Consider the following 26,263-nt stretch of genomic DNA (forward strand, 5'->3'; position numbering starts at 1 on the left):
CAGAAGTCTTCCTATCCATTTCGTGCCTTGTGATAAATGACTTGGTTTGCAGACATCGTACCTATATAAAAATAGATCTTTCATTTGATGTCCAGAAGAATAAGGTTCAGAAATCAAGAAGTTTTTGGATCCCTGCTACAGGCAACTGACAATAAACAGAGGAGAACAAGTCAGTATTTACTATTGTATTGCTAATTTTTTGTTGTGCAAATCCACTTCTGGGAGCAAAATCTTTATTATATTATTAAAAACAAAGACATTCTTACAGAAAAAAGTTGTAAATGAGAGTCTAGATGCCCTTTATGTCTCAGTACTTAGTCAGCACTCTTCCTCAAACTTCACAATCTTTTTTCTTTTTAATTTCATAAATTTTAGAGCAATCTGATGATTTTCGAATCTTTGGCACTGACAAGGCTGAAATTACACTGGTCTTTTAGAGATTTAGAGTTCTTTCAAATGGTAATGTTCTCAGGCTGCAAAACAGTTCCTCCATCCATAATGTGAGTGTAGTTCATAAAAAATACCCATTAACATTAATGAGGTAGTTAAATAGAATATATATATATATATATACGAAAATCTCTAAAAATTACAAAGCTGTTTTTCAGCTACTAGTCACTCAGCCACTGATTATAGAAATTCAATAAGTTTCTTTTACAAAGCTAAAATCAGAGCACTGAAGAACAACCAAAGTTGAACCTTGGCCTCTGTTTCTTTAGAATTGTCTTTAAAGGAAAAAAAAGAGAAACAAAGGAGGTTTGCATTCTAATCAGCTTGAGCAGCTTCTCTATACACAGAAGTTGAATGGTTTATCAAAAATACTGTGCAGCTTCTTCATCCATTCCACAGATATGGATCTCTCTCTCATTTCTTAAACATTATTGGGAAACATTATGCAGAAATAATGTAAAAGTCATGAACACAGCAGCTTCTGTCTAATACAAACTGTGCACTCTAATACAGCCAACAATTAAATGGATGTCAGATGGTCTGTAAAATTAAAGTACCATGATCCTTTAGCTCACTTGTTTACTTACACCCATCTCTATATGCAGCATAGCAAAGTTTATCAAGTTAATCCAGTTTACTAATAACCATAAAGTCAAGCACACAGGAAAACCATGAAAGGTCTAGGGCAAAGTTCAGAAACGACTGAAATTATTTTGCCTTTGAGAAACAAAGTATTCATATCTTACAGTAAAATTTAGATAGCCTAGCAAAATGAAATATATGTAGGTATGTGTATAGAGTATCATGCTAATAATTAATTTGTCTTGCAAAGGGTAAGCACTGCTGAAAGTATTTTAAAAAGTTACTAACAACCTCAGATAAGTGGCTGCTGTCAAATAGAATAGAACTAATTGTGATCTAGATCTGTAGCAGTAATTGATATAAAAATTGACATTAATGCTGAGATACTTACAGGGACGAATTCAGCACCTCATAAACCTCTTTCCCTATAAAAATCGACCTTTTAAACTAATGCCAGCGTTGTCTATCTCTTGCATGGGAACTCAACCTACCCATCACAGCCTTTTCCCCAGCTGCCAGAACGAATCCCTTTTCATCCTTCTTCTGTATCCTTTTTAGGACAGCTGCAGCTCATGATAATGGTAAAACAATAATAAAATGGAATTCAGTTAGTTCTTTAATCAATAAAATGTCCTATCCTGAGTCTTGTCTCAATAGTTTGTGCCAAAATTTTACTGAGATCACTGCAAATCTGTATAATAAAGTAATTATGACAAGTTCCTTTGTAGAAAATGAAGCAATAAAGAGATTTTGTGTGAGCTTTATGTTATTATTGATAGATACCATAATGGAGACCACACACACCACAGTTATATATGAGAAAAAATGTAGCTGTTTCAACAGACAAAAAATAAAGTGCATTTGATTCATTGGCTCCTTTAAGAGGACTTGCATCTGGACCACATGCACTTCAAAGTCAAATGCTGTACTGAGATGTGCTGCTTTGAAGTACAGCTGCTGATCCAGACAAATTTTGGAGCCTAAACCAGCATATGAATCTGCTGTACTCTGAAAAAAAAATCTATTTCAGATGCCAGTTTTGACTCATTTTAGAAAATTGCTGTCTGGATCGGCTGAACTTCAAAGCAGAACATTGCAGTGCAGCATTTCCCTTTGAAGTGCAGCTAATCCAGATAGTGAGTTTTCTCCCCCCACGCACTTTATAAGTAGTTAAAATTGGCATCTGACCTTACCAGTATTTCTCCTCATCCTCTGTACATTCTTCTTTCCTTCTCCCTTATTTCCTTTTCTTTTGACCTCTCTGAAAAATACAGTAATAATCACTATCTTGTTAGCTCCTGCAGTACCAAAGTTACTATAAATAGGGTGGTTGTGGGACTAGTCTGTATCAGATCTATACTGGACAGTGGCCAATTACTGTACATAAAGTTTGTTAATAAATAATGCTTAATTTTACCATCCAAGGAAAACATAGATCAGAATAAATCCCTCGTAAATGCTTTTATTCAGAGTATTCATAACCACATCCATGGTTCTGCTAACTCATATTAATGGTCATTAGCACTGCTTTTTAAGAGGCAGCTGAGCTTCATAACATTTCAACTTTAAGAAATTTTAAGCTCCTTTGTCACAGAAAGGTCTCTTTTGCAACAAGTTTGGAAAGCCTTAAGATAATGGTTTTACTGGAAAAGGAAGAAAGTTACTACAGGCAAACCTTGCATAGCTTCTGGCAGGAAGAGCCAAGAGTAAAAGGAAAGTCCTCACCAGGACAGGACAAAAGAGGAGCTAAGACCTGGTCTGCCAGGAGGACCTTGCTGCAGTGGAGCTGACCATGTTTCAAAGCAATCGCTTACCACAACTACTGCTGGTTCCAGGATGTAAGGGAGCCAAGAGGAAGGGATTTCCCTCTGGAGAAAGTGCAGAAAAGTCAGTAAATTATTTTTCTCTCTTAAGAAAGGCAAATCAGAAAATGTATTCCTTATGTTGAATGTAATGGCGGTGCTGGCTGCTCAAATAACCACCTACTAAAGAAAAGTCTTGAAAAGACTGATAGTACCCCGTTGCACTGACCTGTCAAAAGGTTTTGATCTTGCTGAAAGGTATTGAATCCTGCTGACTCACTTCTGTAGATGGCTCATTACATCTTCACAGGAATAAACCTCCAAAGAGAAAAGAATAGGCTGAATAGTCTTTGGGACAAACCCAGAGAAACATGAATATCTGGTTTATAAATAAGACAAAAATCCTAAAAAGAAGTCCATAAGCTCTAGCCATGGGCACTGCTACTGAATTGTATTTGGAAGAGACTTATTTTCCTGAGTATCTTAAGCACTGCCAAAGCAACACCACTTTGCAGACAAAACATAGGAGCAGGGTCCATAGTCATTGTTACTTCTAGCATGAAGAGAAGGAAAAAGGATTCATGTCCTTGCATTGAACAGTGTAAACAGGAGAAAGTGAATGCAACTGCTTGTTTTATGGCTGTAGCCAAATGAATGAACAACTACCATGCATTTTAACATTGACACAATCTATATTTGCAAGAAATCCAGATGAATGCTGCAAGGGCAATCTTTATTTTGACAGTTCCTGACTTCTGACTGAATGACTTTGCCATTCCTGAGATCTTTTAGCATGCATACACACATAAGGGATGCTCCCATATTCAACTAAATTAAAAGATAAACCACGAAGAAAGGTTACATTTTGATCAAACTGCAAAGACAAAGCAGGGGAAAAAAAAATCCCTCAAATACATGTGAGTACAAAAGGACAATTTAACGACAGCATCTCTCATTTGCTGAGAAATAACTCTGGAGAGAGAAAAGACTGGACAAGGACCAGCATTTTATTTACACAGGTCATTAGACATGTCACTTGGATGATCTGCTCCTGTCAGGGAGTTCTTAATTAGAAAATTCCTAGAGAGAGCTCCTGCTCCTACTAGGTGCTTATTACAATCTAAAGACAAAAGGAGTTAGTAGAAAAGCCTGAGGAATGGACAGAGAACTCAGGTTACTCTGGAAGGCAAGAGTCAGCTGCTGCTAGCATAGGGAGAGGCATTCAGGATGGGATGCTGGATTTTGAATGAAAAACTCTCAGTGCTGTTATTAGTGAGTATTTTTAGCCTTTAAAAAATCTAATTGGATATATATAAATATTTTAAGCTTGTTTAAAAGACATTTTATGGTTTGCTTACAGTAATACTCCCAAGCTTAATGTAAAACTTGCTATAAAATATTCAGCATCCTTTTTATAACTAGTCTTAAAAGCGATTTAAAGTCTTACTGTTTTATTTTTAATTATTTTTAAGTCTATGTGCTTTAGTGCTCAGATAAAGGGAAGAGGGGTTTGCAATTGTAATTGAAATTATATTCTGAATTCTTTTCAGAGGCTTAGGTGAATTGAGTTTGAGGGGCACAGAAAGGATTTTCCTCACCTTCTAACTCCCTCCCTTTCTGGAATTGTTTAATTTTAGCTGTTATTGCCTTTTTAGAGCTGAAGCTAAGCCCTGTGTTTAAGATCAAGTTTACCACCACACAGTAAATGTCATCTATATCCTCTGCTGGGAATGTGGGGATGGTTCTGTAATTTTGCATTTGGTAAAAGATAGACTCATTCCAGCAGGTATTTGTGATTGCTATCTGTGATCCAAAATTGAATTGCACACTGATTTTGAAGTATTTCTCAGATACTTTAAAAACTACAACCATAACCAGTTTTATTTGTATTTAAAAATATAATAAGTATCACTAATCTGTAGGCTGTCTGCTTTGTAGCTGGTGTGGCTGGGGCTGAATCTCTATTTGTTTCTTGATACCTTCCACTGGTATGAAGATGAAGATGCTTACATTTATACACGGATTATGCTGGGAGTAAGTATGAGTTTAATTGTTGAAGGGCTCCACAAGAATAATGTATTAATAGTCTGATTTTATTTACATCCTTCATAGTAATATTTTTTATGCCTAAACAGTAATTTTCCTATTTAAGAGTATTATGTTAATATAGTATATTGTTTCTTCTGGTCTTCCTATACCAACCTTGTAATTTCATTTCTTTGTATTGTTGTGTGTACAGTCAACCCTGGCTTGGGCAAGAGCTTCTGCAACGTGCCTTAATTTTAACTGCATGCTAATCCTGTTACCAGTCAGTAGAAATCTTATTTCATTCTTAAGAGGAGCAAGCATTGTAAGTACCATTTCTCAAATAGCCATGTTATCCTTCCTTTTTCTATTTCCCTAGTTCAGCAGTATTATCCACATCAAATATCTTCCAAGGAATTTTAATTTTTGACAGAGAATTCTGTACAGTGTTGCCTAGTTATTACCATTTAAATTTTCAGCATTCATGACTGAAGAGAAACAAATGGCTTGTTTAACACAGTGCTCTAAAAGCAACACTGATTTTGGCAGTCGCTGCAGAGCACGGTGTCAGGAAGCGAAAAGCGAGGAGCTACAAAAAGCAGATGTAATAATGCAGCTTGGCCAAATGGAGAAAATACCTATCCATTATGTGTATCCTGTGTAGCTGCTAAGTGAAAATTGGAGAGAGAAAATGTACAGATAGATAAAAGTGTCATAAGTATAATAAGGAACACGTTTAAACTCTTCTGTCTGAGTGGCCACCCTTCAGGTCTACCTTGTGAACATGTTTTTGTCATGGAGTGGTCATCTGCTCAGAGGCACATTAATCTTGGCACCACGCATAGCAAATACTTAAGGTTTTAGCTCTGTTAGCTATAGATTCAACTTGCAGTACATTATTAGTCAGAGCAATTCCAATACAACATGTTTGGGTAAAAAAAATCATTTCATGATTCCAAGAACAACGGACATTTAGGAATTGTAACATTATTTTATTGTAAGATGGTTCTTATTTCAGTTCTGCCTTTTTTTTCTTCTGAGTTAGAGTTAAAATTTCAGAAGTCTTTACTCTGGAATCAGCAATGTTTCATAACTGAGTCTGGGAGCTGAGCATTTAAGAAAAGAGTCTTGTTAGACTCCTGAATCAGTTTGCAAATAAACATAAAATATTTGCATGTCCACTTTGATACTGAGTTAGAACTGTGAAAATTGGAAATTTTCTTACAGATAATCAATATTTTGCTTTTCTGGACAGCATTCTGCTCTTGAGGAGTGTGGTAAAGAGCAACTTCACTGGCTCCAGGATGGTCAGCACAGGGCTGGATCCATTTGCTCTCTAAGCACACACTGTGTCTTAGCCTTGCACCCCACGGTGCCGCAGACTTGTGAAAGATTTGTTAGCTGGGAAACAACATGGGTAGATGCCAAGTTCTTTGGCATGGCACTTTGCCAGGTCAAGTGACCAATCCAGACACCCAGAACACCATTCAGAGACTGTATTAGGTTGGCGAGGGCTGAGTAGGTCCCAGCAGAGCATGTGAGGTTTGGCTGATGTCTGCCTGCCCCAGCCCCAGGCTGGTTCTGTGCAGAGGCACCCAGCTGGCCATGAGCACACCAGCAGCCAGCACTCCCAGTAATGGGAAGAGGGCTCAGCAACACATAAACATGCAGCCACCTGAGGCTGAGACAGCCTCAGCCTCCTGGGGTTTGTGTTTCATTTCCTTGCAAGCTGACTTTGCCAGCCCTTCAGCTGTGTTCATTTAACTAAACCTAAGCTTGCAAAGCAGTGGTGGCCCAGCCTGGTGTCCTTATACCAGCAAATTAGGTAATCACTAGCCCAGATAAGCCACTCACAAGTCTCAGCTTTTATCAACCCTGGTTCTGCATAGGCTGACTAGCTTAAGAAATCTGGAAATGTCACTGTGCCAAAAACAGTTCCCTGAGCCCTGAAGTTAAGGCTAACCCAAAACTTCCACTGAATTCTTTCAGTGTTCCATTTTTAAATGTACTGAACTCCCCCCTCCTCTTTAAAATGTGAACTGTAAATAGTAATAGGAATGATATAAAACAAGGTCTGCTTTTTCGCCAAGTGCTGTGGAGGAGCACTGAGGAGACAGCTTGACAAAAGCATCGCCTTTCACAAGATGGTTGCCTATGGAATAGCTGTAAATGCAAGTAAGCCTTATTACTTTTTTTTCTTCTTTGCCTCTGAACTGCTTTGAATATCACAGTGATTCTGCCTAATGCTCTAATCCCCATCAGCTCTGAGATGTGCTATTTTTGTGCTATAATTTAGCGACTGCAGCTCTAGATAGGTGTAGGAGTCCCATTTGATTAACCATTTGTAATCTTATTTGCTTGAGAAAAGTTTGACTGTTAAGTCAATAAACTTTCACCCTGGATAGTAACTACTAGTTACCATATAGTTAATGTGACCAACTTGTATACTCTTAACATTTAGTACAAAGAACATTCCTCAAATCCCTGAGAGGAGATGTTTGTGGAGACGATACAGTATTACAGTCTGATTTTCAAAGGAAAAGTCACATTGCTCAACTGTCCACCACTACACCTACTTCAATAATTTTACAACCACGTAATAAGTTGAATCTGAATTTGAGACAGGCACCTGTCTCAAAAACCTTAAATTCTTAATTATTTTTTTTTAGTAGGTGATGAGTAGAGGGAACTAAGGGCTCCCTTGGGGAAAAAATGCACTTTGAGATCAAAGGTTACCTCCTCTGTTGATCCTAGTGATTTACTGCACTACAGGTGTTCAATAATCTGGCTGGAAAGAAGACACAGTATCTTTCTGTTGCCCAAGCTATTAAAGGACCTGAAGAAGACTGAAGTTAGTAGGAATTCAGAGGACATGAGGGCCACCTAAGATAGTGTGGGGAATAGGGATGTGCAAGTAAGGAAGAACAAAAAGCATTATGAGAAAGGACTGAAGCACATAAAATGGAGAGATACCTAGGGCTGACTGTTCTCTTAGAAAACATGAAGGAGACACAGGAGTTAATCAGGGTTATTTACAAGCATAAGACATTGCAGGGTAACAGTTCTAACCCCAGGCTGTCAGGGTCAACCTTGCTTCCGATATTTGTTTCAGCCTACATGAGGGAGCCACTTTTGCTTGTATAGGCTGTTAATGTCCCCATGCAGTGAGACAAGAATATGAAGTTAGGATTGCTATCAGGAATCAATGGCTTAAATTTGTCCTTTGTATGTAGTACTAAAGAATTAAGAAGGGAAGACTGGGGGATGACAGCCTATATCTTATAGTGTATTATGAGGATTTACATATTTGTCATGTCCATTCATTTATCAGAGTTCAGTTTCAGTATAGATTGCTACAAAATGCAACATTACTTCTTTAATTAAAAATCAACCAACTTTTACTTGGTGTAAAATTTGTCATGCTCCAAAAAGATAGCAAAATGGAATAGTCAAAATTTTGGTTTAGGGTTTTACATTCACATAAAATTGTTTGCTAGTGTGTTAAGGTGGACAGAATGGGAAGTGCAAGTCTATCAGAAAAGTGATTACTTTATGGATTCAGTAATTTGAAGGAAAAAGACACAGGGACTGATATGCAATGACACAAAGCACCATTATTTAATTCTGTCACTCTCCCGGGAGAGACTGAGGGTTTGTTGTTAGGTAGTTATTTGGGTTGTTTTGTGGGTTTTGGTTGGGTTTTTTCAGAAAATTACACAGAAAAAGAGCTGATTAAATATTTGAGGAAGGAGGCAAAAGACAAGGAAGTCTAATGAACAAAACAATCGATGAACTCATGCTTTCCTAACAGGCAAGTGAGAAACAAATATCATATCTGGGAGAGCACTATGTCACTGTACAGTCAGCCTTGGGTAAAGAATGGCCAGAAAGAAATTCTGTTGCCTGAAATTAAATTTCAAATTCATAAAAAAAAATTACAACTACAGCACATACTGTGACAGAAAAGCAACATTTCATAGTCAAGATGTACCCACAAGTGTATTGAGTCTCTGTTTATCAAATCTAACAGTGTTAAAATGATGTGTAAACAAATGCCATTACCCTCTCAACTGACACATTATTTATCCGAGTTCTATCTATATTACCTTTTGTTACACAAAAGCATAGTCAACTCCTATTATTCTATTGAAATTTAGTAATTCTTATTTTAATGAATGCTCTGCCCTGTATAATCAATAGCCTAAATGTGGCAGCCAGAAGATAAACCAATTTGCCCATCAGATCAGTAAACTTAGCCTCACAATATAAACTTGTAGACTCCTTTATTATTAGCATAACATGCATTCATCTCAGTTTGCCAGGTGGTCTTGCTTCAGCATACTTAATAGCGTGCTAAAAATAGTCAGTGCAACATTAGTATTGTCTGGCTTTTAGCAGACAGCCAGATCAGCTGAGGTACGTGTGGCCTTGGAAAAAGTACATCTGTACCTTTAATTTTTCATCAGCTCTGATACAAATTCAAGAGCCTGCTTTAATTGGTCAGGTCATAAAGGGATATAATTAGAGACTAGTGGAAGAGGGAAGTGGCAGGAAAGCGAGAGAGTAAACAATGCTATCTATAATCAAGGGCATCATTGAAAATTCAGTAAAGGGAATTCTGCTTAGTTTGGCTTCCTGTGTTCTGCAGGCCTGTCTGTGATAAGGGCTGTCTGGGAGTTATTCACCCCATAATAAATCTTCCTTATAGACCTGTAACTCTGCTAGAATAAAATCATAGTTTCATGTGCTCTCAGTTTGATCAGTGCAAATCATTCTATGCTTTCTAATGCAAAAGAGACTTTTCAGATGAGAGGTGGCTGTCTGAAACCTGGAGATATCTGCAGGAGATAGTAAATAACATTGTGTACAACTTGTCTCCATAACCGTATTGTTTTCCCCCTCAGAAGAAAGTACATTCATTTTCTGAAGTGAGGAGTACTGAGAGGGAAAAGGATATTTTTTTAATTTAGTCTTTGAATTAAAATACAAATAAAACTTAAGTAATTAAGGGAAAGCAGAGGAAGGACAGTGAGGTTCTTTGTAGTCAGGCTGTTTGTAGTTGCTGCTTCTTAAAAATTCCAGTAGTGCAGTTTTCTTTAAAAACATGTGAATTGCAGACAGAAATACAAAGATGCCAGGTGTGTTTGGCTTCTGACAAGCACTGAAAAAAACTGTAGCTAAAAGAACTTAAAAACCTTTCAATTTACAACCACATTCTGGTAGTGGTAGCTATGTGAGGGGTTTTGCTGACCTGAGTAACATTTTTTGTGTAAATGACAAAGTTTTCAAGGAAGCAGATATTTATGTTCAGCAGTGGCTTAGCTGCTAACTCAGGGTTGTACTTGCAGAAAATACAGACAAAAGAATTTCATGAAACTGCTTTTTTTTCAGTCAGATCGGTCAAATTCAGACAGTGCAAAATTTAGGAAGAAAAATACATTAAATGAAAGATTCTAAGGTTCCAGCTAGGATAAGAAAGCAGTTCAAGTCATGTGTTCCTTTGATGATTATGACCGTATTAAGCAAAAAACCCACCCCAATGCTCCTGTGTGGTCATAATTGTTGCAATTTTCACATAACTTTCACTTTTTTAGTCCACAAAGACAGCTGAAAGCTAAATTAAGGGTTCTGTGTAACTAGAAATGGCAGAAGGGAGTAGGTAGCAAAGGAACCTGGGCCTGGTTGGGGGCAGAATTCCCTGTGCCTGGGTTAGCTGCTTGCAAAGCCACTTCCTTCACTGTAGGCAGTAATGCCACGATTTGACTCTTTGCTTTTCTTGTGATGGGTTGGTTAACCAAAACATTTAACTGCTAGCAGCAAGCTCTGATTTGATTATTGTCCTGTAGAAGCACGCAGAAAGAGAGTGAAATCTTGTTCTCAGATAAACACATGCAATTTTTGCTTAGTTCAATGAGAGCTGTGCATGCTTCACTGAGGGCACAATTGGCTGAATAAGACCAGCTAAATTGACCAGACTTTCAAGATAATTTAATTACATCTCTTTCTCTTTAAGTATATGTACAGTAAACACAATGCTCTAATAGCAACCCCTTCCCTCCCTCTTTCCAATAAAACCTTTTATTTGATCTCAGAGGTGGACTAGATAGAGCATCTCAGGGTCAAATACAGATTAATGAATGTTAACAACTTCAGAGATTCCATATGTTATTACAAACAACAGTCAAAATCAGTCTTCATGCACAGTTATAAAAAAGAGCTTTGTTTAAAGGATTGCATGATTTATTCTGTTTGGTCATGCAGAATGAGGAAAAAAATTGAACTGAATATCATAAGAGACACTATCTTAAACTTTGCATTCAGGGTTAACTTTCTGGGTGATGCAGGGGGTGGGGGAAAGAAAATAAACAAACAAACTGTTGTCAGTTGAGATTTCCAAAATCTGCATATTATTTTGGAATTGCTTAGTAAATTCTAGACACTGCAGATGCAAAGGGCCTTAAGAAAATGCACTTTAGGGAAGTAAAATATTATAGCTACTGGCAATGCATCCAGTGCCAGGCTTTTTAGTCTGCTACTACTATTGTACATTAAATGAACCACACTGAAAATGGAATTACATCTTTGCATTACTTGTACCATCCAGCTATAATTCACTTTTAGATTGCATCATTTTTTTCTAGCAGCACAAACACACACAAAAAAAAACCCCAAAACCAAAAAACAAAACACAAACCAAAGCAGCACCAGAAGCATTAATCTAATAACACCCTAGGCAATATTTAAGATCATGGGAGACTCAAGTAAACCAACATGTTCAGTACATCATTAGTCTGAATGTTAATATTTTCCAGTGTGCCATTATACTTTGAATGTTAAAAGCTACCACAGAATAGCTTGCAGAAAACAACTTCTGTTCATTCGGGAAGTCTTCAACATCTGTAATATCCTCTGTCTGTTATGTGAAAGCTGAAGGGAATCTTCAGCTTCCTCAAAGGGAAGATGCAGTAAAACCCAAAGAGGAGGGCATGATGATGATTCTTTTGACAGTAACACAGTGAAGCAGAACAATATGCAGATGGGCAAAACAACATCTTTTAATAGCTGGAAGAAAAATCATACTAGGTTAAGTTGCAGAAAGCAGGTCTCTTCTTCTAGGGAAAATTGCAGTATGATTACCCTTCATTAAATCTTAAGCTTGAGACTTTCTTTAGATGCTATGTCAATTCAACCCATAGCTGGGTTTTTTTCTGTTTAGGGTTGCAAATACCCTGCTAGGAAATATGGGCCTCTGCCTGGAAGAAAACACCACCTCATTTCATTCTCCACACTTGGCATATACCAGATACCACTAGGTTTCCTGTCACCACAGACATGGCTGGAATTTGTACAAATCAAGTACATTCCTGCCCTTTGCAGGAACTGCAAGATTTCGTAGCCTTCCAAACAACAGAAATGTCATTGTATCACATGAAGTTTTCACAATCCTCAGTATCACTTTTTAAAAAGTCTGTTTTGAAGGTGAAAGAGAGAAAATGTGTTATGCTTTGAACACAGATTACCTCCAGTCAACGTTGCTATTTTAAGTGAGCAAAGGTAGTCCAAAACCTGCAGTTTAAATGTAACAGGGAATTCTAGGTAAAACACTATGGATCATAACTGTGTGAAACTGATGTGGTCCCAAGGCTATTGGTGACTATTACATCATATTATTAGTTACAAAGAGCATCCTGTAGGTGCAGAGGACAAGACACCAAGGTGTCATTACTGCTTGTACTAGCAGATGCCATGATATAGCTGCTCAGCAGTAGTCCATTCAGAGTTTCATTGACAGGGCTTTCCATTCTTTGAAAGTTTTCTCCCCTCTTTCCCTTAGTCCAGTACCAGGCTGCAAGCAGCCTGTAACTCTACAACCTACCGCAGACAGAGGTCTGTTATCCCATACTCCAGTTACCCCAGTGAGCTCTTTCAGATGTCAGAGAAATCAGGTCCTCATCAAGGAATGACTTGGTTACCTTCCAGCTGGATCTGATAACATCTTTAACAGGCCAAAACATCTGTTCTGAAAGGAGCCCCTTGTAAGAACAGTTTCCCCCCTTCCCACTGAGCACATAAAAGTGCTGTTACACTTAAATACATAGACAGTGTTTATATACTGCTTATACACCAGTTGTATGCTGAGGAACAGATTGCCACAGCCCCCACACAGCTGCCACTTAAACCCTGCAGCTCAGAGCCTCTCAGGCTTTTGGGTTTTGACAGTCTGAATCTACACATCTCACTCACTGCTTGGGTCTTGTGCAGCCTTCCTTCCAGCACCCTGGTGCTGCCAAGATGCTGGGAGTACCCTTTCACGTGGAGGCTCTGGGGAGCATCTCCTGCCTGATGCTAGCCAGGTTGTCTTACTTGCAGCACCTAATCCATAAGAACATGCTGGGTCACTGAGTCCAATACACTGTGATGCTCACAGTCCCATCATCTATGCTATTTCATAAAATGACCAACCTTCAGCTGAAAGCTGCTTAGATTGCTTGATCCCATTATCCCATTTATTGAAAGGTTACTTTAGAGGCTCATTCCTTTGATGGCTTGAATCTGTCTTCTAATTTCCAGGCTCATTTTATCTCTGTGCAATTCATACCCATTTGGATTCAGTCTCCATCCTGCAGAAGCCAGCTTGTATAAATAATTTATTATTAATTGGGCCAAAGATTCAGAAAAAAATGGGAACTTGATTTGCAGTTTAGGTGTTCAGGATATTCACTTGGGATGCGTGTCAATAAATATTTGATTATTTTTATTAAGGGTCTCATCAGGAGACAGCTCACAAGAGAATGACCAGTTAGCTCAGTGTGTGATTTGGTTTAAAGCCCTACTTTAAATTTAACATAACAAGGATTTTAAAACAGGTCTTCCATCTCCCAGGAAGTACCTAAGCATGGGGTAACAAAGTGAAGTAGGTGCTGGGATGGGCTGAGGGCAGTCCCTAACGCTTTGAATGAACTACAGCCTGGAAATACATCTACTGCTCTGAAGGATCACATCAGAACAGAGTGAAAATATCTTCTATCCAGCCTAGACATGCAGAATAACCTGCTGTGACGGGGAAGAGTGCAACCTTCTACCTTTTTTGCACTGACTGCTTCCATGACCAGGATTCTACTTTAACTCGCGTTGCTTGGTCACAGATCTCTCTGCAGAGAGGCTCGAGCCCTGTATAGGACTGAGGGAGCTGGCTAAGTGGGCAGGCATCTAAAAGATTTGAAAATGCCTACATCCTAAAAGACTCCACAATACTGAAGTCCTTATGCATTTAATCCCATGTTTTCATCCATTATTATACTGTGACTAACACAGTAAGACATTGTTTTTTGGCACCTAATTCCAATTTTAAAAAGGGGAAAAAAGAAAAGGAATAAGAAAAAGGAAAGAAGAAAGAGGGAATAAGAAGGGGGGGGGGGTGAGAAAAAAACTAAAAGAAAAAAAAAAGAAAAAAGAATCTTCTTTTGAGACAAAGAGAGGCAGATTATATTGGTTTTACTACAAATACTGCCTTTACAAAGGTTTTTCTAAATGGTCATGAGCAGGAACAGATAAACACTGAAGAAGAGATGATAATGGGAAGCTAATTATAAAAACCAGAAATAGCATATCCAAATAGCTCTACTGTAAATGTATAATTGTTTTTCATTGTCATTTTTTTCATCCTTTGGCATTTAATATTTTTCATTAATTACAACTTCCCTGTAATGGATTTGAGAATCTCTCATTTTGAAAACTGAAACTCAGCACTAGCATGATTACAACTTATCTATGTTAGCCAATAAAAAAATAAAGTTCTTCTTTTTTTCCTCTTTTGAAATTAGCATCTTTCCACTCCAGAAAAGAATTACAAGGGAGTTCTTACTTCACTCTGAGGCATTTTTCTAAACTGACCATTTAATATACTTCTTGGGAGCAGGCCAGAAGTATAGGTGATATATGATTCTATGGGCAAATCATATCTAACACTGTGATTCAGACTTCTTTAAAATCATAGTTCCTGTGGTTTCTCCAGGCGTGAAGTGATGCTGTAGCTAGTGGTATATAGGGGATAGATTTTGGATACGTTTCTTAAATATCCCTGGTGCAAGATGCAAACTGGTCTATGCCCAAAACAGGCAAATTTGTGTCCTGCATAGACCATGGCACATCCTGGTATATTAAAAATTAAAAAACATTAAAAAAATTAAAAACCAGGGATTTTGAACAGTTTGCATAATATTGAAAAACTTAAAATAAACACCTTTATATTATCTCTCATGAACTTCTCCTTTGACGACACTGAAGACTGCAGGGCACTTGACTGTAAACATGGGAGGTGATCTTGGAGCTGTTCCTCTCCTTCCTCCACCTCTTTCCTCAAACATGAAGCAGTTGCTTCATATTCGACATGTACTTGATAAAAAGTTCCTTTTGTTGTCAGCCTAACCCATGCAAATCTCTCAGTGTAAGCTGAAGCTTTTGCTTAACAAAGTTATTTCTGGTACTGTGGACACATCTGAGTGTCTGTAATTTCACACCATTCTTTCTCTCATGCAGCCATCCATATTGTTGCCCACTTGATCAACATTGAGCGTTATCATACCAGCCAGTCAAAGGAAGCTGGGGAGTTACAAAATAAACTTTCTGGCCTTGGCAAGAGCCCAAATGAAAGCTACTTGAACCCAATCAGGACCTATGAAACGGTAAGCTGTCACTTTTTGGTTTTCTTCATCTAGAAAGTTTTCCTCTGTGGCTTCTATTGTCGGTAAAACTGTATTTCAAAGCCTTTTAACCAGAGTGAGAAGGTGCTGCCAAAGGTTAACCTCAATTTCAGCTGAAAAGACTTACTCAGAGCTGCAATTTTCAGGTTACTAAGCTCAAAGAAATGTCTACAGTTTTTTAATTAGTTTGCCAGGAGACAGCTATGGGGGCAGGGAGGCTAAGGAGTGTGGTGAATAGTACACAATGAAGTGAACCTGAAAAGAAATTTTTAAAAAATTAAACCACCAATATATGGAACAAACACAGCGCTTTTTTTTTCCAGAAAGAAAAAAAACTGAACCAAAACAGTAATATCACAGAAGAACACTTCTTTCACAACTGCTATTTGTCTCTCCCCATGATTGCACACTATCTTCCCAATCTGGGGGTTGATTCTGCCCTGAAGTGTGGCAGCTGTGGCAAGATCATGTGCAAAATTACCCAGAGTCTTGCTGCATAGAGAAGGCAGTGCACTGGGAAGATAGTGCTGGTGTATGCTTTTCAGAGCCAAGTAGGACTATGGGTATGTCAGCCCTGCAAACAAATGGTGCTGCTTGCTTGGGGGAAAAAAGTGACTCTGTCTCATGTTCGTTTCCTTGGCTTCCTCATAATAACACTATAAGCTCTTTCTGATGAAATAAAAATAGGCTCTTTGTCCAATGCATGTCTGCAAAACAAGTTAATCAGGTTGGGGTTTTTTCCCCCTTATTCATTGCACTGTACATAGATGTTATCTGTTTGCTTACAGAATGGTTTTAGGTAGGAAGGCACCTTAATCATCTAGTTAAAGATCATCTGCACTAGCAATGTACTAAGTGCCTTTGACATTTTTCCTTTTTTCCTTTCAACATTTAAACTAGCCACTGTAGTGGAAATGTTCAAAATATCACCTAGATCAATCCAGTTAATACCTAGTAGGATCTGAACACACTTTTCACAGGCACCAATTTGAAAATATACTATGTGCTGTCAAGTATGAACATTTGAAAGAATGATTTTACTGTAAAAAGTAACTGTAAAAATGGCATTGTAGAATCTTGTCACCTCTAGGATTTCCATATCAAATGAGTGCACTTTACAATATGGGTTTTTTTCTCCTCGTGTATTAGGCTGTACTTGGGCCCCAGAAGGCATGCTGAGCTCTTTCATTCCTGTGCATCAGCACTAGGAAAACAGATATATATTCTTTGCAGGCCAAATGGGGACTTCATTTACACTCTGCTGGCATATATAACTTGAGTCTCATTCTCTGTGTGAGATTTTTACTGCTGTTCTTCATGATACGCACATTATGACTGAGATCAGCATCTGACTGTTGTGTTCAAAATACATCTTCATTCTCACTTCAGTTTATTTTGGTGGGTTTAGACAGATGTAGCAGACCTGTGCTGCTGCCTGTGAGTCATGAACAAGAAGGAACATATTCTGTCCTAGAATATTAATGTTTCATCACTGACAAGCATAAAAATATAAAGTATGACTTTTAAAAAATAAACCCAAGTATTATCCAATGTATCTCCAGGTAAATGCAAGAAACAGTTAAACAGGACATGCTATATAGGTAAATGAGAGCATGCCTTTTTTATACACCATTTCAGAGCTGCTAAAGCCCTACCAACTTTGAAGTAAAATAACCACAAAAAAAGCCCCGCTCCTTTGTGGTTGCAGGTGTCTTGGCACCACATTTTATTACCCTCACATGAAAAAGCTGGTATCTAGTGCTGCTTTGCTTATTACATCGCCAGGTTTAATCTTCTCATTTCTCTAATAATTTTCCTCTTTTTTTCTGAGGCACTTTGACATAAGCAAAATAGATAAAAGTGGTAATGAGAATGTCTAATTTCTTCCTTTCAATCCCTGAAACAAAGAAGTGGCAGCAAAAATTTACATATCTGTCTGGGATAGGCTTGAGTGGGACTGGAGTACATGCTTGAATTTCCATGCTCTTCTGTGGTAAAATGGAAGTTTGCCTTGCCTCCATGTCTTGGTCTGGTTTTATGTTGAAAATATATTGCAGATTTTGGCTTCATATGTAATAGCAGCAACAGTAACAATAGCAAGAGAAGTAGTAATAAAAACAACAATTTTAACAACAATAACTACAAATACTAATGATGCATTTATTCTAGAACACAACTGGAGAGTTACTAACCACCATAGCTGGAATAACTGGAGTTGTGATAACTGTGGCTTTAATTCTGATTGTGACTTCATCCACTGAGCTCATCAGAAGGTCATGCTATGAGGTCTTTTGGTATACTCATCACCTCTTTGTGGTTTTCTTCACTGGTTTAATTATCCATGGTATGGGGTAAGTGCCTGCATAAACTACATTGGTTATATGCTCACAGTTTGAGCTGAAACATGAATCAGACCAATTTCTTTTCTTCTTTCTTTTCGTTTCTTTTCTATTAACAAACCACTGGGATTTTTGCTTAGAGACAGACTGCAGGATGAAAGCATGTTGAAATTAAAAAATACCACTTTTTTGAGGACTAAAAGTGTGTTTTAGTTCTTTCAACCACTCTTTTACCATTTTACAACCTGTGCCTCTTCAATACATCAGTCTGAATGAACTTTTGTTTCTGGGAACTGGATGCATCATGGTTGAGGAATCAAACCTTTGTGGGTTCAAAGTAAGGGACAGATACTATGCTCACAGCTCTTGTTAAGGAGGTTTGTGAAAGAGCTTGTACAAGCTTCCAGTATGTCTGTCACTTTATAGTGGATGTCTTAGTGCCATTCTCCTCTGCCTCTATAAAAATAAAGTGATTTTGAAGTTCTTTCTCTATGGGAAAAAGAACCCCTAATATCTTCATCACAGAGAAATAATGTGCAGTAGCAGTAGGCATTGTATTACAAACCAAGTTTAAATTACTGTGGTAACTAACAATTCAGGTTTATGACAAAGCTCAGTTGGGTGGCTTTTACAGAAAGGGATAACTGCCAGGTCACTGATTATCTCCCTGCTCCTCAGCCCAAGAGGAAGGTCCATCCTCTTGGTACATGGCTCTGATTCTTTCATTTAGTTCAGATAGGGAGTGCAGTTTTGAGATAAATCTCATTGCCCCCCTCACCTCCTAGGACTGATTCAGACCGTGGCACATTCCCTGGACTGCATAACAGGGAGTGGTTTGGGGATGAAACTACACTGACAAGAACTTATCTCTGTCTTCCAAGCACAAGCAAGTGATCCATTCAGACGACCAAATCAGACCTACTCCTGGGCCCTAGGTAGTCCTCAAATGTGCAGTGTCCTCAACAAAGACTGCTTTGCTCCACAGACATTTTCCTGCTGACTTTTCAATAAATCTTTTCAGGTCTATGGACATAGTCACTTGGTGTTATCATAATACACTTGTTATGTCTGTTTTGTAAAGTATTCCCATAGGGTAGCTCACCAATAAGTATGTGCAGACCACTACCCTTGGACACAGAAACTTCCTAGCCCTGGCAGTGTGCGTGTGCTGTGTTCCTGGGAGGTACATGGTGTCACCACAGGACAGGGAACAGACCAGTTTTTGTGGTGTATTTTTATTTTTCTCACCTCTTTCCTTGCAGTTTGAGAGCTCACACATTTATTTTGGCTTTGAATATTCCTGAAACTGGCCCAATTAATCAGTCCCAAGTTTCAGAGTCATGTCTGTAAACAAATGCTATAAACTGTATCCAGGCCTGATTAAAATAGCCCCCTCCTCTCTCTCTCTGGCAAATCTTTTAGCATCCAGTTTCAAACAACCGGAATGATGTCTTTATTCCTTCGGCTTTCTATGATCCCTCTACCTGGCTAGCTGATTGTCACTCCTCAGCAGAAGTCTTCACTGAAAAGAGGACACTTTTTTAGCAGCCCTTTCAATAGCATTCGCACTGCTTGTTTGTGGCTGGGAGTGGCCTGCCAGAAAGCAGCTCCTCTGCCCCAGCACGTCCCTGTCTCTCCCCCGCTGAAGAAAAGGAGTCAGAAGCCAAGGTTTCATCCGCTTCCCATCTCTTCTCTCTTCCTAAGTGACTCCACAGAACTGGCTCAAGCCTGTCTTCTGTCTATCTGAACGGATGGCAGCTGATGACACTGCCATATGAAGGGAGGCAGTACTTATCTTCCTGTATCCTGTTAGACTAATGGGCAGGACAGGCTAATAAAACCAAAGTAAGTACAGAACGGAAAATTCACAGAAGCAATATTAAAAAAACAAGGGTTTCCCATAAAAATCTTCCTTCACTACCCATAACAAACACCAGCTGAAATCCATTTAAACAGAACAGTCAGTACTGATATGTTTGGGAAAATTCACATCATTAACGTTCTCAGAAGTAAAGAAGCTAGAATTTAATATGTTTAGAGAGTATACATCTAATTACAGTCCTCCAAGTTTATTTGCAGCTTTTAAAAATGTATTAAAAAGCAGCAATGGAAAGAGAAGGTCTGTCGCTATTAAATTTTATTATTTTTCTGAACAATACCAGATGCTCATATACAGAGGAGGTCAACATTATCTGCTCCAAAGAACTTGGAAATCATGCTAATTTTGCCTCAAATAGCAAAATGTACATTTTTTTACACAAGGACTGTCCACACTTCAGCTGCACTGCTGTATACCAAAACTATAACAAAATTTTTTTACATTTGGTCAAAAAGTCATGAAGAAAAGGTAATCTGAACAAGAGAGCAGAACAGGTTTGAAATAGACAGTTCTTGAACTTTCTGTTATCTCCAAATTTGCATTTGATTACTACTGCAAAACCTACAGATGCACAGAAACCTTGCAGAGAAGCATACCACTGATGAGCATTTCTGTTTTAAGTCAGCTTGTCCGAGGTCAGACACCTCAGAGTCTGCTTCTTCACAATGCCACTTACTGTAAAGATCACTACTGGGAATGGGAGAATGCTACTCAATGCCCCATGCCACAATTTTCCGGCAACAAACCAGTGGTAAGAGCAATGTTTGTCTTCTGTTTTTATCTTAATGTCCTTTCTTGGGAGGTCAAATGTCTTGGAGAGCAGAGGGTTGGAGAGTGTGCTAGTGACTGGTACTTAGCATCATCTTTAGAGGGTAGTTTCCCATTTCTATTCCATGATCTCTCCCTGTGCATTAAGATAGTGGTCCTGACCTTCTCTATAGTCACTATAGACAGGTATAGATGAAGGGTGATGTATAAATTTTTGGTGTCATTAACAATAATTTTTCTTTCTGGAAGATCCTTTAGTTAGGCAACACTCCTGTTGAAGGGTATGGATTTCATAATTATGTTCTATTTCAATCTCTTGTGTACATTTATTTTTGATTATTCAGTATCACCAATATCCTTGATGTGTTCATTGCACAAACCCAGTCTCCAACTGAAAACCTTATGAGGGTAGAGATACAGAAAATACAAAGGAATGGTAAAGCTAGAGATGCAAATTAGTATTATTATTTTAACTAATAGTACTTTAATATGGATAGTCTAAATACCAAGGGAGAGTAAGTTGGAGATATAATTATGTCCTTGCTTTGGGGCACATGTTTCATATTGTCCAGCCTTGATGTCTTAAGTTAGGTAAAAAGGAGAGAATTTGAAACAATGAATTATGAAAAGGATAGGCAAAAAGCAGAAGAAATGTCCCACGGTAGGGTGGTTTTGCTGCAACAAGATTGCAAATCCACAGGGGGTAATTAAGTAGCAGACTTGTACAGTATGTCAGATATGTCTAGCATCCAAACAAAATCATTTAACATTTACAGCTCAAGATTTAGCTTGCTCATATGCAAGTTATTGTTCTTTCTCAAAAAAAAAAAAAAAAAAAAAAAAAAGTACAAAAGGAAATCCTAAAGTAAAGAAGAAAAATTAGCATTCAGTGTCTTGTTGCTCCTTTAATGGCTGACATAGATTTTTCTTAAACTAAACTATTGTTAGCTGCTATCCAGCCTGCATAGTAATGAGAAAATGAATGCCTCTAAAAATTTCAGCTACAACATTGCCATAAAAATCAATACATGGCTATGCACCATGAATACAGACACAAGCTTGCTTCCAACAGCATGTCCTGACATTCATTATCGTAAAGCTAACTGGAAAGAACATCCACATCTCTGTGTTAAACCTATTTTGCCACATTTTCTGCATACCCAAGGCCATGCTTGCAAAGTCACATTACTTTAAATGAATTGTGATGATGCCATACGTCAGATAGATCATCTGTAAGAACAATGCTTTGCTGGATGGGTAATGTGCTACTATGTGATACCTGCTAGACACTGCAGATAGCAAAAAAATGCATTCAGAGGCTAAAAGCCTGTGATGAGGATTGTGCTGCACTGGCAGGGATGGGAGCAGATGGGACTGAGAGGGGAGGGAACACTTTCCACACAGCTGGGATAGCGTGAGGTGATATCAGAGTGCACGTCCCACTAGCCACAGCTCCCAAAGGAGGCAAAACCCCTCTCATTCATGTCACATCTGCTCCACTGCTCCATATTTCAGCAGAAAGGAGCCCAGTCTGGCTTCCACTGAGGACAATAAAGCAGTTCTGTTGCAACTGGGGCATCCAGACTTGATCCACAAGGCATCTCCTGAGCCATCACTGCCCCGCCTCAGTTCATCCTCATTACAGAAGGAAACACCACTTGGGCAAGAATATCAACACCCTCATGAGCCAGCCAGGAGCCATGGTGCCTAGCAGCCCATCCCTCCTGGTGGATGTCCTGTTGTCTTTACCCAGCCAAAAGATATTTTGGATTGAATGCTCCACTGCACTGGAGTGATTACACATTTGAAATCTCAGCTGAGCTCTCACATAGGGTAGCCTGCGACCTTAACATTCCTGTCACATGCTTTTATTTACAGGTAGCACAAATGGAAGGGAGGAAAAACAGGTCTCATCATTATTGTAGCTTGATATATGCAAATATATTCAAGACGTGAAATTACCCACTGTGCAGAGACACCTGTAGTATTTAGGGACAATGGATGTGTTGAGTTTCTGCTTTAACAGAGAATCTTCTGGCTTATGCTGGCTTCTTCCCACTATTAAATCATGCATTTTTTTTTAAATTTAATTTTCAAGACTTAACCTTGGGAAATTGCCGTTCCATCCTCTTAGCACTTTCTAAGGAAGCCACATAATTCTATGGCTTGCTCCTCATAAAAGATACTTTATAACCCCTGTTACCCAGCTTGTGGAGAAAAGTCAATGTTTCAGCAAGTAACTCTGGAGATTTTAAAAGCTATGTGGTTGTAGAGTCCTCTGTTTGCTGGAATGAGCTGTATAATTAACAAAACTGGAAATAAGCCGGTACCTAATTTTTATTAAAAAAAAAAATAAAATTCTTTTAAATCATGAGGACTCAATTGCATCTAATTATCTTAGCTATCAGTGCAATTCAGTAAAATCATCAGCTAGTGTACTTGAATAGCCAAGTATCTTTGATTATTATAGTGATCTGTACATACAATTAGCAAGGACAAGCACAGCAATCATTTGCAATGCTTAAAGTATGACCAGTTTAATATCCTAGATAAAAAAACCATATTTATTGATACAGAGCCAACTAATGGATTAAATGGAAATGTATCCCAGTGTTCTAATTGAATATATGGGACTTAATGTTTTCTCATGCAGCATCAGGGAACTCACAGCTGACAATAAGAGCATCTCCTATCTGACCATTCTAGACTTTGAAAAGCAAAAAAATAGTGAGGCTGAGGTGAATGTTGTATAAATGTATGCACCTGTACATCTTCAGTTCCAATGACATCTATATGTAGCACTTAAATATATTTTGCCTTTTATAAGGAAAAGATTTAAAGGGACTCTTCTGGACCAGACTACAGTTAGATGTTAGCACCATTTTGGAGTGCAACTGTGAAAGAGTCCCATATGTCTGTTCCACAAAAAAAGCCAGAACTGCTTCAGTAGCAACAGAAACACTCTCTTGAGAAAGGCAAACCAAAAATCACAGAAGAGATATCAAATAATTTCATTTTAGTCTACATTTTGATTTTAACCAGAAATGCAAAATATTTTTGTAGAGAGTCAAACAAATGATTTTTAATATGCAACTTTCTGCAGGCTTGGAAGTGGGTTTTAAGTCCCATGGTGTTGTACCTGTGTGAAAGAATTGTTAGATTTTGGAGATTTCGACAGGAGGTGATCATTACTAAGGTATGTGACATAGAGTGCATGTATGTCTAGAAAAACAACTATGTCCATGATTTTTTTATTCTTTTATAGGTAATTTCTCTATACTATGACCTCACTTTTTACTGTTGGCTTCAGCAACTCTTCCATTGTTTCAGTGGCATTGGTCAAGTATTGGATTTCAGCTTTTGTATTTAATGCAATAGCAAGTACATAAGATTATTCCATATGATACCAAACTTGATTAACGAAGTACCAGACTTTACACCACCACAATAAAAACATTTGTGCAGAGTCTCTCTTTTTAGTAGATTGAAACTATTTCCACTGCAGTCATTGTCAGTGACACCCTCAACTTCAGCAAGACAGGTTTTTATTTTTGTTTAGGCTACCCAGAAGAAGGAGACTCCCTTTTTACACAGAGTCACATGGAAAGACAAGGGGTAGTGGGTACAAGTTACTCCTGGGGAGATTCTGATTGGACATCAGAAGAAAATTGTTTGTTATGTCAATAGTTGAACATTCAAATAATCTCCACAGGGGAGAGGTGAATACCCTAACATTGGACACTTTTAAGATTTGGCTTGACAATGTGATGGGCCATATCTTCCAAACCATGTTCCTTCTTAGAAACGTGGCACTAGGTGATCCTTGAGGTCCCTGTCAACCTGATATACTATGATTTACTTTCACACCTGGAGGCTTCAAAGGAGATTAGCATATGTAGTCAAAACTTTGTTAGTAATGCCAACAATAGTTCCCACTTGTAAATAGGCCTGTGTGGCAAAAACCTACTTAAGCCACAGCAGAACAGATGAGGAACTCTACTCTGGAAGCAGCTGAGTCCACATGTATCAAGCTGGTGACCAGAAGCAAGCTTCACTTGTATGAGGGGAGAAACATGTTGATGGGCCTTGCTCCTGTATTCAGAGTTGCTGTGGTCAGAGAATCTCAGTATGATCAGTGTAATCTCAGTATGTGAGGTATAAAAATGGCTGCTTAACCAATATTACCTCTTAATGAAAGTATATTAGATTTGAGCTCACCAGGCATTTTGCTTCTTGCCAAACCAACAATAATCCCACAAAAATTAATTGTGTTACATGAGAGTAAAACTGAGAAATTATTTCAGTTCATTGAGGAATACTTTTGCATAAGATCTACTGAGACAGAAAGTTGGCAAATTGCCGAATCATTACAGGCTGTCCTCTGCCTCTTTCTTCCACCTACGAAGCAAGCTGCCCCACATTACACTCCGTACACGCTCTCAAGCACAGCACTGCAACAACAAGCAGTTGCAACATCTCTTGGCAGAAGCAGGCAGTTTAGGACATAATCTACAAGACATTTAAAAATTGCTCCACATCCCAATTCGCATTAACTTGTGGTTGAACTCAAGTAGAAATGGTTGCAAAGTCACATGTAACCAAATGGAAAGGAAAAGTTACTCTTCTGAAGGAAAATAAACCAGGCCCTTCTATTATTGTTTAGGTGGTGAAGCATTCCTCTGGAGTCCTTGAGCTTCACATGAAGAAACGTGGCTTTAAAATGGGACCTGGTCAATATATCTTTCTACAATGCCCATCTGTCTCACAACTGGAGTGGCACCCTTTCACCATCACCTCAGCTCCTGAGGAGGACTTCTTCAGTGTTCACATACGGGTTGTCGGGGACTGGACTGCAGCTCTCTTCAAGGCCTTTGGAGCAGAGGAAAAAGCTTTCAAGGAGTTGTGGATTTTGCCAAGGTTTGAAAACAAACAATACGTTTTAAAAGTTTAATTCTACATTTTAAAATAAATGTTAACATATTACATTTAATTAACTTTTGTGTGTTCTTTATGGCACAGTATTAGATCATAGTTCTGGATCCATAAATATGTCATTGCACTAGAAATCCCACAAATAGACACAGTCATAAACTTATGCCAACATCTCCCAAGATAACATGATGACTAATCTAACAGTTTATGCTCTTATCAGTATCTATACTTCTGTTGCTATCACCTAAATATCTAACATCTATAAGTAAACCTAAAGATACCTATTTTGACAGATAGAAATGAATTAAAATGATACTAGAATCTATCTGCTAACTTTGAAGCTGCATGCTTGTACTCTGATAGCACCCCTCACCTGCCATCCAAAATTCTGGCTTTCCCCAGGCATTTTATTGCCTCAGAAATTTATGGCTGAACCTTTCTTATTTCCAGCAGTCTCCCTCAACTCTCCAGTTTCCAAACCCTGCTCTACTTTAAAAAGTTCGTTGGCATAAAATTTCTGTTTCTGTGGCATCTTTCTCCAAACAAAAAAGTTGATGTTTTGTTGTTGCAAGTCAGCAGGACTCCACTGAAGTCAAGGGAGCCATCCTGACTAAGACCAGCTAAGCATACAGAATTCAAAGTAATGGATTCAAACTCTGTAACTCCTTGCATCCACAGTGGAGATTTTCAGCAGAAAGCCCAGCACAGGATCATTTCAGCTCTGGTGGTGTGTGTAGGGTCTGGGACCAAAGGGACTTTTATCCCTGGGAGAATTGCCTTTGA

The 26,263-nt window shown here is 38.4% G+C and overlaps 1 protein-coding gene across 1 annotated transcript in view; it reads left to right on the top strand.

Moving 5' to 3' along the window:
• Window positions 1-4,061: 4,061 nt before the first annotated feature.
• Window positions 4,062-26,263, top strand: part of NOX3 (NADPH oxidase 3) — a 38,672-nt gene continuing 16,470 nt past the window's right edge. Inside the window, exons 1-9 of the mRNA XM_008496894.1 lie at window positions 4,062-4,106; window positions 4,773-4,868; window positions 5,074-5,184; window positions 6,950-7,034; window positions 15,399-15,544; window positions 17,732-17,913; window positions 20,402-20,531; window positions 23,652-23,744; window positions 25,212-25,465. Coding sequence (XP_008495116.1) covers window positions 4,062-4,106; window positions 4,773-4,868; window positions 5,074-5,184; window positions 6,950-7,034; window positions 15,399-15,544; window positions 17,732-17,913; window positions 20,402-20,531; window positions 23,652-23,744; window positions 25,212-25,465 — 1,142 coding nt within the window. The remainder of the gene's footprint in view (window positions 4,107-4,772; window positions 4,869-5,073; window positions 5,185-6,949; window positions 7,035-15,398; window positions 15,545-17,731; window positions 17,914-20,401; window positions 20,532-23,651; window positions 23,745-25,211; window positions 25,466-26,263) is intronic.

This window comes from Calypte anna, chromosome 3, assembly GCF_003957555.1.
Source record: "Calypte anna isolate BGI_N300 chromosome 3, bCalAnn1_v1.p, whole genome shotgun sequence".
NCBI classification, from domain to species: Eukaryota; Metazoa; Chordata; class Aves; order Apodiformes; family Trochilidae; genus Calypte; species Calypte anna.